The following is a 12,759-nucleotide window of genomic DNA, read 5'->3' as shown; positions in this document are numbered from 1 at the left end:
GAAATTTCCTGAGCATATGAAGGCTCCATCCTGGATGTTTGGAAAGAAGGCCAGCTGGATCCTATCGAGATGGGTTGCACCATCCTGAAAGGGGTGCAGATCAGTGGGGCAACCAGCATGCCAGAGAAGGGAATCAGGCAAGGACGCCACCCATCTCCTGCTCCGGGGTGGTTTGGGGGAGAAGAGCAGGGTCTGGCTCCAGGGAGAAAAGGGACACATCATTTCAAGTCCAGGCCGAGGAGCAGCAACACAGACACAACAGCATTCCCCCTCATTGTTGTTCCCCAGGATTCTGGTCCCAGGGAACCCCTTGAGCCTCAAGGATCAATGACCGATAAGGGCCATTGGCCAATATTGCCCGCAGGGGCCTTCCCGATTTCAGCAGATGCTCCCGAGTGAGGAGCTCAGCTGCGCCAAGGGACTCACCTGTCATTTTCTATCTTGCCTTAGAGCAGATCAAACCCATTGAGATACTACCAGCTATGGAATGAAAAATAAGCTCATCCCAGCATTCAAAGCCTTTCATGACCTGGTCCCAGTATTCCCAGAAATTCCTATAGGTTTTCCAGACATCAGACAAACCAACTAACCTCTTGTTTAATTGTCTGCTCCTTCTGCCATTCATCAGCGAATATTAAATGTATGCACACCACGTGCTGGGCCCTGTGCTCAGTGCAAAGGATCGTTCTAGCTCTTGCCTCGCCCCCATCACAGAACAGATCCCAACCATCTTCCCTCAGCACACCAGGTTCTCACCTCTGAGCCTTTGCACATGCTATCCCCTCAGCCTGGTATGCTTTCCCCTCTTCTCCAGATTTTTCCTGACTTCCTTTAAGACCCCGCTCTGATAGGAGTGTCTGAGTGGCTCAGTCGGTTAAGTGTCAGACTCAGGTTTTGGCTCAGGTCATGATCTCAGGGTTGTGGGATCGGGCTCTGCACTCAGTGGAGTGTCTGCTTGAGATTCTCTCTCTCTGCCACCCCCCCCACACACACACACACTCATGAGCTGGAGCTCTTGCTCTTTCAAGTAAATAAATCTTAAAAAAACAAAGACTCTGCTCAGACATCAGTTTCTCTAAGAAGCCTTTTGTGATGCCCAGGCTGGGTTATATCCCCCATTGTGCACTCAGAGCCCCCAGTGCTCACCTCTAACATGGCCAATCAGCAGGCAGCTCTCCTCCATGCAGAGATTGAGGGCCCGAGGAGAGGCGTGGCCTGTTCCTGTCTCTCAGGAGCTGATGATCCAAGCAAGCAAGGGACAAATCTAAGCAGATCTGTGGTGGTTTGTTCATTCCCTGGTGAATTAAGGGATGATGGAGGGGACAGCTGAATCATATTTCCGAGGTGCTTATTATATACCAGGCTGCCTGCCTGGTGTATTTGTAGAATACTGATCTTTTATAGCAAATGCACAGAGAAGTATTATCAGCTTTGTTTCGCAGATGAGGAAATTGAAGTTTCCATTGATTAAGGTCACACAGCTGGTGAATGGCCTCAGGCTCAGCGCAGCAGCCCATATAAGTCCCTGCCAGGGAGCCTCTACCTACTTCACCCAGCCTTGGCTCCCACACCTGTTGGGGGCAGGGCAGCTCACAGGATAGGGAGCCTGCTTCTCCCCCTGCCTCTGCCTCTCTCTCTCTCTCTCTGTCTCTCATGAATAAATAAATAAAACCTTTAAACACTTTTTCAAAAAAATCTTTTATATTCCTATTTACTTTCTGTCCACTTATTCTATTATTGTGAGAATGATATGGAACTATTCCCCTATGACTGTGGATTTGCCTAGTTCTCTTTGCAGTTCTATCCACTTTTGCTTTATTTTGAAATTCTGCATTTGGTGCATAAATGTTTAGGGCTCTCTTGCTTTCTTTTGATAAATTGACCCCTTTATCATTATGAAACATCCCTGGTGGTATTCTTTTCTCTGAAGTTTCCTCTAATAGTAACATGCCACTCCATCATTTTCTTGATTATTGTTATCATGATACATCATTTTCTATCCTTTTAACCTATTTGTGTCAAAATTTAAAGTGAATTTCTTGTGAGCAACATACAGTTGAGTCTTGTTTTTTTATCTAATCTGACTACCTGCACATTTAATGTGGGTTTTTAGACGATTTACATTTAACATGATTTTTTTTTTTTGCAGTTTTATACCTTTATTTGACAATCAGCGATTAGTTCTCATCCACATTAACTGTAGATTTTTGAAAATGGTGACAGGTACATAGGTAACCAAAGTGTAGAACTTGTTGGGTGAGTCTTCATCCTTGTTACATTTTCTGGACAGCCGTACACGGATACGGTATGCAACATTCATTATTCTTTTGACCCAGACAGCTTTGTTGAGCCTGCTGTCAATGCAAACATCTGGAGTTCCCATATCTTTCATGGTAAATTTCCAGATCTCTTTGAGTGCCCGAGGGGCACCCTTCCTGAAACCCACTCCATGGATGCACTTGTGAATGTTGAAGGTGTATTCCTTGGTCACTACCTCATTGAGGGCAGAACACCCCTTCTTCTCACCACCCTTCTTCTCAAGAGCCATTCTGCCGGGTCCTGGTTGGAAAGTTTTAACATGATTATTAATTTGCTTAGCTTCTTACACATAAGCTTGCTCTTTGTTTTCTATTTTTCACATTTGTTCTTCGTTCACTTTATCTTCTTTTTCTGACTTCTTTATGAACAATTGATTATTTTTCTGATTCCATTTCATCTTTTTTGTTGGCTTAAGACCTATAGCTTTTTGTCTTGGTATTTTAGTGCTCACTTTAGGGTTTATACTATACATCCTTACTTATCACCATGTATCTTCAAATGGTATTATATGACGCACATTTAATGTAAGAATTCTGTAAGAACAGTGCTCACTTTGGCAGCACATACACTAAAAGTGGAATGATACAGAGCAGATTAGCATGGTCCCTATGCAAGGATGACATGCAAATTTGTGCAGTGGTCCATATTTTTTAAAAAATTTGTTTAAGCCACTTAAAGAAAATATGCTTAGGACACAATTTGCCTCGAATCCATTTCAAGCTGTATATTTGTTTTCCAATTAAAAAATTACAATTTACACCTCCCCAAAAAAGAATTCCGTAATAGTATATTTCTATTTTTCCTTTCTAGGGCTCATGCTATGGTGGTCATACATTCCACTTCTCCATATGTTATAAACCCAACACTACATTGTTGTCATTAGTCTTTAAATGTTCTATTATTTTTTACAAAGAGGTAAATAGTAGCAGAAACTATTTTATGTTAGCCTGTGTAATTTCTCTTTCCAACAATCTTTATTCCTTTATGAGAGCCATCCAGTATCATTTCTCTTCCACCCAAATGCCATTTAACATTCCTTGTGGTGTCATTCTGCTAGTGATTTATTCCTTCGGACAGAAAAAAAAAAATTTGAAAAAAAATAGCCAAAAATATTCCAAATTCGATGGAAAGTATAAACCCACAGGTCCAAGAAGCTCAACAAATCACAAGCACAAAAGATATAGAAAAAAATTATGTTAGGTCGCATCATGATCAAAGTGCTAAAAGCCAGTGGTAAAGAGAAAGCCTTGAAATTATCCAGAGGGAGAAGAAAGACACATTACACAGAGGAACAAAAATAAGGATGACAGTATATTTCCCCTCAGAAACAATTCAAGTGAGGAAACAGTAGAGGAATGTTTTAAAACACTGGGGGGGAAGACCCTCTTAGACTAAAATTCTAAGCTCAAAAGAATATCTTTCAAGAACAAAAGAGGAAGACTTTTTTTTTAAAGATATAAAACATGAACTATTCATGGGATTTGCCTTTTCAATCCTATCTTTCAGGAATCATTGTGTCTTCTTTGCTTGATGGCTAAAGTCTGAGAAATCACTGTTTCGTATATTTTTGTTCAGTTTTTTATTTGTTTCAGGTAGAAGGGTAAATCCAGCCCCTATTACTCCATCTTGGCCAGAAGTGGAAATCATGGCTGTAATTCGATGTGTATTTGTGTGATTTTTCTCCTGCTGTAGCCCACATTCCAGGAGGGGAGGGACCGTACATACCTGTTTTTACTCTGGGCTGTATCCTCAGCACTTGGCAGAGAGTCTGGCACAGAGTAGGTTCCAACAACTAAATTCTCTAAACTTCTATGTAGTTGCACTTGGTCTGGTGAATCCTAGGGCTCTTCCATGCTTCTCCATGATCTGGGAGATACTTTAGAAGATCCAAATTAAAATAAGAAAAGAACCACATGCCAGGATCAAGGTTGAGAAAGGTCAAGGGAGGAGAAATAAGGTCCCAGGAAGGCAGAAAGCTAGAAAAGACAGAAGGAACCCAAGTCTTTCCCCTCCCCACAGCCAGCCCCACCCCAATTCCCCAAAACACTCCTCTTGCACATATCCCTGGTATGGCCAGCCATTTCTCACCCACCCCCATCCCAGCCCACGCCCACATATTCTCCACTTCTTCCCTTAGTTATAGAACCTCAAGTTCAACTGCATAAAATAAAAACTACATTTTCCAGCTCCCCCTGCAGCACGGAACAACCACTGGACTGGTTCCTGCCAGTGACGTGTGAGTATTCCTGTGAGCCAGTCCCAGGCTGTGTCCTTAGAGGGAAAGGCCATACTTGCATGCATGACTCTTATTCTCCCTTCCCAATGGAGGGGATGTGGACAGTGAGTTGAGCCATATTTCATAAAATTAATAAGGCCAACAAATGAGGAATGACAAAAAAGGTGGGAGCAAACTGGATCCCCAAGACTGGCCACCCCAGTAGCCAAGTCTAGAACTGGTGTGTGAGGGAATAATGCGATTCTGTCTTCATAAGCCACTATTAGGTGGAGTCTTGTTGTGTGATTCTCAATAATGCTCAGAACCAGGCACTAGGCTGTTATTCAGGAAAGGTGAATGCTCAGAAAAGCCTATGTCCGGGAGAAAAACCATCTAATGTTGACTTGTAACTTTGGGCCCTCTAGGGCCAGGGGATCTGGGGCAATTTGATTAGAAAGAACACCGCAGCATCTGTGGCTTCGCTGGTTGGAGCCTGGTGGGTTCCTGCTGGGGCTCCGACTGCAACAGAACACGTAGTGAGGAGGAGGTTACAGCTGGACATGGGGAGATGGCCCTGCTGGCCAGCCTCCCCTTTCCCTCCCTGTCCCCGGTCTAGGCAGGAATCATTCTTCATAGCAGCTTACTCCCGCTGCCTTGAGTTGGGCACGCCATCCACAGAGCAGGGGAAGGGAGGGGAATTTAGGGCACCAGTTACGGGGATGACGGTTATGAATGACTGGCTGTCCTGCCACCGCCTCGTCACACCCACGGGGAGAACCCTCCAGCGAGCGGTTCAGGGACCGAGTCCTCCTTACTGCAGGGTACGCTCAGGCCTCTCCAAATATACCTAATATTTAGATAAGGGAGAAGATGGAGGGACTTAGCAAACACCTTCCTGAAATCTAGTAGCAATAAATGAGAAAAATGGAGCAGCTCACTCCAGATAACCAGCGCCAGAGAACTAATTAATGACACTCCCATCCTGAACCAGGATGCAGGCAGCAGAGGCACCTGCCCAGGTAATTCATCAGCTTCCGATTTATGGACTCCTCGAGAGCCGCCTGCACATCTCCTCCCCTCCAGTTTACTTGAGACACTTTTATCTAGATTTTTTTCAAGATTATTGATCTGCTCTGCCACTTCTTAAGGCAGGTGGCGGTGTGGGGGGGTTGTCGGTGGTTCGGGGAGGTGGGGGGTCGGGGAGATGAGCACGGCAGTGGGTGGCACAAATACTGATTGGCCGGCAATGATCCAGAAAAAAAATCGATCCATCCCAGTAAGCCAATTGTTTCCAACTGCCCCAAACCAGAGAATCTTGGTTTCCCATGCAAATCCTTGGGTTCTCGATACTGCATTCAAGGCAAGGGGAGAGTCCACTGCATGCACAGAGAGGGATGAAGGCTGCAAACCGAAGAGATGGCAAGGCTCAATTTCTTCATTGGTAGAATGGGAATAAAGGGAGGGCTGCATCATGTTTCCTGGATGCATGAAGGAGGGAAGGTACTGAATCTTGGAGAAAGGAACGGGGTGCTCCTAAACCATCCGCCCGCCCTTCTGTGCTATTAAACATCAAAGCTCGCCAGCCCAGCAGAGGCACAACGGCACAGATTACAGAAACGAAAAAAAATCCTGTTTTCAGTCTGGGAAGAGCACGCAGTTCTGATTTTACTGGTGAGTCAGCCAGGACGTGGAGGTCGTACAGCAAAATCCCAGGCAGACCCCTGACGCGCAACACCCCCCCAACCCCTCAGCTACGATCCCGATCCCGTGCGCCAGGCGCAGTGCTCTGGGCATTGTCCCAGGTAATCCTCACAACAGCCCAATGAGGCAGGCACAGCCAGCTTCGTCCTCTTACGTGTGTGTGCGCCCGCACCTCAGTTTCTCATTTCAAAAGAAATATATCCTTGTTTAGAAAGGTTTTATCAATAGGGAAACTCATTTCAGGCAGAAACAATAAAATAAAAATTCAATATAACTACAGTCCTGTCCCAAGGTTGTCCAATAGCAGAGACACAGGCAGGTTATACATCAGGGGAGTGAAGGAGTTCTGCAGACAAAGGGCTGATTGGGGTATTGAGAACTCAGAAAGTCACCCCTCTCCTTCCCTCCCTTCTCTAGGTGTAACTGAGATGTGCTTTCGCAAGCTACAGCTAACTTCTTTTTATCGTTTCAAAAACGGTCACCCGGCACGCCGCAGGGATCTTTCTGTGGGTCCTGCACAGTCGTGGTGTTGGTGACAGAGAAGAGGAGTGGCTGCCCCCCCTTCGCCGTAACCCCCACCTGCTCTGACTACAGCAGAGGCTCTGGCTTCCCCGTCACCCCGGGAAACCAGAGACCCTCTTTGTGTCTGAGCTCCTGGCTGGACTGATGGACGATGCAGAGGGTCTTGCTGATCACCCCGGCAACTGCCTCTGAGAAGTTCTTCCAGAGCCTCCTCTGTGAGAGAGGACGGTGCCATTTCCTCCTGAACACAGCCCTTCGCCTCCCTCGCCCCGCGGCGCCAGGCACAGGGCTCCGCACACAGGCTGCACCCCGGGGAGATGCTGGTTCCACGGGATAGAACTTGAAAAAGGAACTGACCACGTGCTGAAGAGCTGCCTCGACCGGGAAGGGCAAGTGTTGATAAATCAAAATCCTTTTCTGTGGGCCCCAGGAGAGCAAAGCACTTCAAAGGAGCCTCTGGTAAATCCTTCTGTACACTGTGGAACCCCTTTCTCCTGTGAATAGCCCTCACTCCCGAGGCTGAGTCATACACAAGCACGCACGTGTGCACACACGCATATGCACACACATTAATACAGCCACACAAATATGCACACATGTATAAATAATACACACCGACACTGCAAAAGTCATATACTCACTGGAAAAAAAACAACAACTCAAACAGCACAGAAATGTAAAATGTTAGGCTTCTCCCTGATTATCTCTCCATGTCCTCTCATCTAAGACACTCACTATTAACATTTGGGGGGTATGCTTAGATTACGGAACTGCCGAGATTAGGGATGTCTCCCTGCTCAGCCTCAGATATGACTTTGATTTTTTTTTTAAATCACAATGAATAGGAAATTTGAAGATGCACAGAGACAGGTTCCTCTGTCCCCATTCCGTGGGAAGCGCAGGACCACACGCTGCTCCTGTCCTCCTCCCGAAAGGCAGGGAAACCACGTTTCTGACTGGCCTGGCACCCTGCATTGACTCAGAGCATCTCATGGTTGCTAGGGGCTGGGCTCCCCTTCAGCAGGACCTCTGCCTGCATAATGGCGGCCCTTCTGGGGGGTTGGACTCTGATCCTTCTCCTGACATCTTCAGGCCAGAACTTGCGGCCATTGGTAACAACCAGTCACCACTTTCTCGCCTCACTTAGGGCACCGTTAGAAACGTTCCATGTTTTAGTGAAAACATTCTGAAGGGGCAAACATAGTATCTAAGAGAAAATTCTAGAAAGGACCATGCTGCCCTCTGTCTTCTCTTCACTCTGGACAAAGATGTAGACTGTCTTCGGGGGAAGATTCTCAGGAGTCTGCAGAACTTTGTACAAGAACCAGACATGTTTGTCCATAGTTTGGTCATCCTGCACAGAGGTGTGAACCCTGGGAGTGTCTGGGGAGGGGGACCCCAGGCAGAGGAACAGCAAGCCCAAGGTCCCAGAAGCAGGAGCAGACTTGGCAGGTTCAAGGAATGCAAGAAGGCCCACGTGGTGGGAGCAGAGGGAGCAGAGAGGAGAAGAGTGATCATGAGGTCAGTGAGGAGGTGGGGGTGGGGGCCTCTGTAGATGTAGGGCTGAGAAGTTCAATGTAAGAACTCCAGATTTTTCTCTAGTGAGAGCACTGAAAGGTTCTGAGCAGAGGAGGGACATGATCTGACAAACCTAATAGGAACACATGAGATCACCGGGAGGAACAGAGTCTTGCAGGAAGCGAGAGGAAGTGGAGCGAGCAGCTAGGGGCTACTGTGATCATCCAGGATGTGACGGGGATGGGGCACCGGGGAGCGGGCCGTGGAGGTGATGAGAAGCAGTCAAGTTCTGGAATTCTTCTGAAGGAGAGCCAGCAGGTTTGGGAACAGATTTGACACAGGGTTCGAGAAGACGTGAGGGGTCCAGCCTGACCAAAGGTTTCTAGCCTGAGCACTGGGAGGATGGATGGCATGGCCTGCTCTGAGACAAGGGAGGGAGAGGCCGGGGGTCGGGATGTCAGCTGGGGACATGTGAATTGTGAGATGCTGCTGGACACCCAGAGGACATGCTGAATAGTGGTGGATGCACCAGCCTGGTGTTCAGGGACAGGCCAGGCTCAGAGGTCAATTTGGGGGCCATCAGCGTACCAAAGGCATGTGGAGGTGGGGGGAGTCTGGTGAGGTCCCCAAGGAAAGGAGGGAGGATTAGGAGAAGAGGGCAAAGGGCGGAGCTCAGGGACAGCAGGAAGTCTACGGGTCGAGGGGCCAAGAAAGAACCAACAAAGAAGACTGAAGAGCAGTCAGGGAGGGAGAAGGAAAGCCAGGACAGGGTTTCAGAGAGAAGGCAGCAAGTATGCCAAATGCCCATGGGTCAGGTGTCATTGGGAGTGGCCCCTTAGCCCAGTACGGAGGTCACTGGTGAGCTGGACAAGAGCAGCTGTATGGATGCGAGGCAGTGAAGTCTGGGTTGAGAGAGAGAAATTAGAGATGGCAAAGATGGTGGCTCTTGAGGCATTTTACTATAAAAGGAAGCTTAAGTAGCACAAGGGGGTTAGTTTTTTTCTGAGTTCACTGTTTTGAGATTGGAGACATCTGCAATGTTGGACATTGGCACGAATGCTCCCATGGAGAGGCAAAATTCAGGCTGCAGGGGAGAGGAAAGGACATTGGTTGACACCCTTGAGCAGCTGAGAGGGGAAGTAATTTTGTGCCCAATGGCCTTAAATAGTTCGTGTTGTCAGAGGGTCACAGATCCATGAAGGATTTCCCCATGGGTTCCCCAGTATGAATGCTCATCCTTCAAGAGAGTTTAACGGTGCACATTCGATTTTTATGTAAAGTAGCAGCATGTTATTCATATTTTTCATGAAGTGTTTTTTATTGAAAAATACATGATGGATAACTTCTTGAGTGCACAGGGACCACACTCATTTTGGATCGATTAATCAATCCATAGATTGATTGAATATTAGTTTATCTCAAATTTTTGCTATCAGGTTTTTACAAATAATGTGGACATCCTTGCAGACATGAATACACACCCCTGAGTATTTCAGAATGACCGACTCCCAGAAGTGAACTTGCTGGGACAAAGGGTACGTGCATTTTGAATTTTGACAGATGGTGCTTCAACCTCATCTGCTAAGGTGACCCCGGGGAACATCCCACCGGCAGGACCAGGACAAGAGGAGAGGGCGGGTCACACGGGGGATTGGTTTGGGTTTGGACTTCCGGTAGCTGACTTGCTGCAGGTGGTTCAGCCTGAAAGTGTGTCGGGACCGAACGTGGTGAGCTGTTCATCTCCGGGCTGTGGCAACGTGCCCGCCTGGCTGGTCCGGGGGCTGAAGAGGTGGAGAACTGGACAGGGGGCAGAGAGAGCTGGCAAGCGGGGGGCAGCGGCACAGAGCTGGGGAGCTGTGGGGCACCCTGGGGCAGGGAGTCGGGATTCTGGCCGGCCCGCAAACCACTCGCATGGGGCCCCGGCGAGGGGTCGGCCTCTCCCTGCCCGACCACAGCATCCGAGCCCTGCAGGTGCAAGGAGGTGACAGAGAGGAAAATGAGGTTGTCAGTGTCCTGACAGAGACAGCGGGCCGCCCACTGACAGTCACCCTCCTCTTCTTCCTCACTGACAGAACCCCAATTTTGTTCATGGACGACAATTTCCCAGCTTAAAAGCCTTACACCTGCCCCCAACAGTTAGTCCTGTGACACGGCTCGGGACCCTGAGATGGGGCATCAGCGGGGCTCGCTGTGGACCCCGCATCGCCTGTCCTGAGAGGGACCCTGCGGCCCAGGGGGCGCAGCCGCGCTGGGACCTCAGGGGCAATCGCACACACTGAGGACACTCAGGGGGAACAGAGGAGGAGGCCGGCCCCGGGGCATCTTGCAGCCGCTGGGCCTTCCCCGGTCCCCGCCTCATTAGGAAGCAAACCTGATTTGTTTACACCTGTTGGCCAGGCTCCCCTTACTCTGCGGAATAACATTCCTCGTGTGCCCGAGTGGCACTGTGGGGTGACAGGGCAGCAGACTGACCTCCAGGAAACCAGGCCCCCTCCCTCTTCACCGCTGGCCAGCTTCGAGGGGTCCAGGGGCGGGGCCTCTCTGAGCCTCCCTCCCCCATCGGTAACCAGGGCAGCACTCCCAGGACGCCAGCCTCGCAGGAAAGGACGAGATCATGCCACAAACTCTGAAGGCTTCTGTCCTGGGAAGCGGTCCTATCTCTGACCCAGCAGCAGCTGACCTTGGACAAACCCCCTCTCCCCTGGCTGCTGTCTGGCCCTCCGCTGTCTCGTGTTTCAGTAGGACAGTGGATGGATGCACCTTGCTGCAAAGGGCGACCCTGTCAGGGGAGAGGGGTCATCAGTGTGTAAGTGTTGACTTCAGGATGGTCAATGGTCCCACCCGGGGCCACGAGGCCCACAGCTCAGGGCTGCTGCAGGCAGTGAGACCAGGGGTGTGGTGGGAGAGCATTCCACTGGGAGCTGGGAGCCCTTCCACTGCATCGCTCCGCCTGACTTGGAATGCTCCTCCTCTCCTGGGCCTCAGTGTCCTCCCCTGTAACATGCAGGGTTTGGGCTGGATGTCCACGAATGGCCTCATCCTCTCTCATACTCTTGGAGTTAACGTTGCTGTTTTCAGACCAGCAGCGAGGCAGGCCAGGTGGCAGAGTTAGGGGTCAGCTATCAGTCGGGAGTGTGAAGAACCCCAGGATCCCCTGGGAGAGGTCTCCAGCAGGGCCCAGTGGGACGCATCTATGGAGACATCATCTGTCCACTCATGAGGAAGGATGGAAGGGGCCAAGGAGGTAATGAGAGGGCCCCTTTACTGCTTGCTGAGGACAAGATGGACTGTGGACCATGCTGGCTGGTCTGCCTGGTTTGAATGACAATGAGGCTCCTCTTGCAGAGAATTCTCTCTAATTTATAAATCAGAAGTGGCTCTGAGCAGGTGGATGCCCACTGGAACAAGTTCTCTCTAGAAACACCTAAGTCTCCCACTAATGAGCTATGTGACCTTGATTTAAAATCTATTCTGAGTTCAAGTCTGATATTATAGCCATCCATGCTATCTTTTGGTTTGCTATTTGCACTGAATATCTTTGTCCATCTTTTCACTTTCAACCTATCTGTGTCCAAAGTGAATCTCTTGGGGCGCCTGGGTGGCTCAGTCGTTGGGTGTCTGCCTTCAGCTCAGGTCATGGTCCCGGGATCCTGGGATCGAGCCCCACATCAGGCTCCCTGCCCAGTGGGAAGCCTGCTTCTCCCTCTCCCACTCCCCCTGCTTGTGCTCCTTCTCTACTGTGTCTCTCTCTGTCAAATAAATAAATAAAAATCTTAAAAAAAAAAAAAGTGAGTCTCTTGTAGACAGCATATAGTTGGATCATGTGTTTTTATCCATTCTGCCAGTCTCTGTCTTTTGAGTGGAGAGTTTAATCCATCTATATTTAATGCAATTAGTGATAAGGAGGGACTTAATCCTTATCACTAATTTTGTTATTTATATTTTATATGCCTGATAGCCTCATTGCTCCTCAGTTCCTGTGTTGCTGTCTTCTTCTGTGCATAGATGATTTTTTGTAGTGAAGTGTTTGGTTTCTTCTCATTTCCTTTTGTGTATATGCTGTAGCTATTTTGTTCGTGGTTACCATGGGGACCACAGCTAACATCCTAAAGTTGTAACACTCTCATTGGAATGTGTACCAGCGTAGCTTCAATAATATACAAAAACCCTGGACTGTACAGCTCCATCCCCACCCCCTTCCAATTACTGATGTCACAAAAATACATCTTTGTTCATTGTGTGTCCAAAAACACAGACTAATACTTCTTGAACGCATTAGTCTCTTACATCACATACAAAACAAAAGATGGAGTTAACAAACCAAAGTTACAGTGCTCGCATAATATGTATGTTGGTTCTCTTGCTGGTGTCCCTCAGGTCCACTGGGCTGTGTTCACCTCTTTAAAAATCTCTTTCCTTCTGTTCCTCACACCCATTAATTCCCATGGTCTTATCTTTAAATTCACTGATTCTTCTGCCTGCTC

The 12,759-nt window shown here is 48.4% G+C and overlaps 1 protein-coding gene and 1 non-coding gene across 2 annotated transcripts; one reads left to right on the top strand and one right to left on the bottom strand.

The window, feature by feature from the left end:
• Positions 1 to 2,170: 2,170 nt before the first annotated feature.
• LOC123860409 (large ribosomal subunit protein eL31-like) lies at positions 2,171 to 2,548 on the bottom strand. The gene has a single exon (XM_045899130.1). The coding sequence runs from the start codon at positions 2,546 to 2,548 to the stop codon at positions 2,171 to 2,173; it is 378 nt and encodes a 125-aa protein (XP_045755086.1).
• A 315-nt stretch (positions 2,549 to 2,863) lies between these two features.
• LOC123860626 (U6 spliceosomal RNA) lies at positions 2,864 to 2,970 on the top strand. The gene has a single exon (XR_006794754.1). It is a non-coding gene; the product is annotated as a U6 spliceosomal RNA (small nuclear RNA).
• Positions 2,971 to 12,759: the final 9,789 nt, after the last annotated feature.

Source organism: Mirounga angustirostris, unplaced genomic scaffold (genome assembly GCF_029215605.1).
Source record: "Mirounga angustirostris isolate CCGP_5_RB_7025 unplaced genomic scaffold, mMirAng1.0.hap1 SCAF_4, whole genome shotgun sequence".
Classification (NCBI taxonomy): domain Eukaryota; kingdom Metazoa; phylum Chordata; class Mammalia; order Carnivora; family Phocidae; genus Mirounga; species Mirounga angustirostris.
This window is presented reverse-complemented; position numbering and strand designations above follow the sequence as displayed.

What these genes read in the sequence shown, in the direction of transcription:
- LOC123860409 (XM_045899130.1), bottom strand. Translation starts at nt 2,548, where the DNA reads ATGGCTCTTGAGAAGAAGGGTGGTGAGAAGAAGGGGTGTTCTGCCCTC.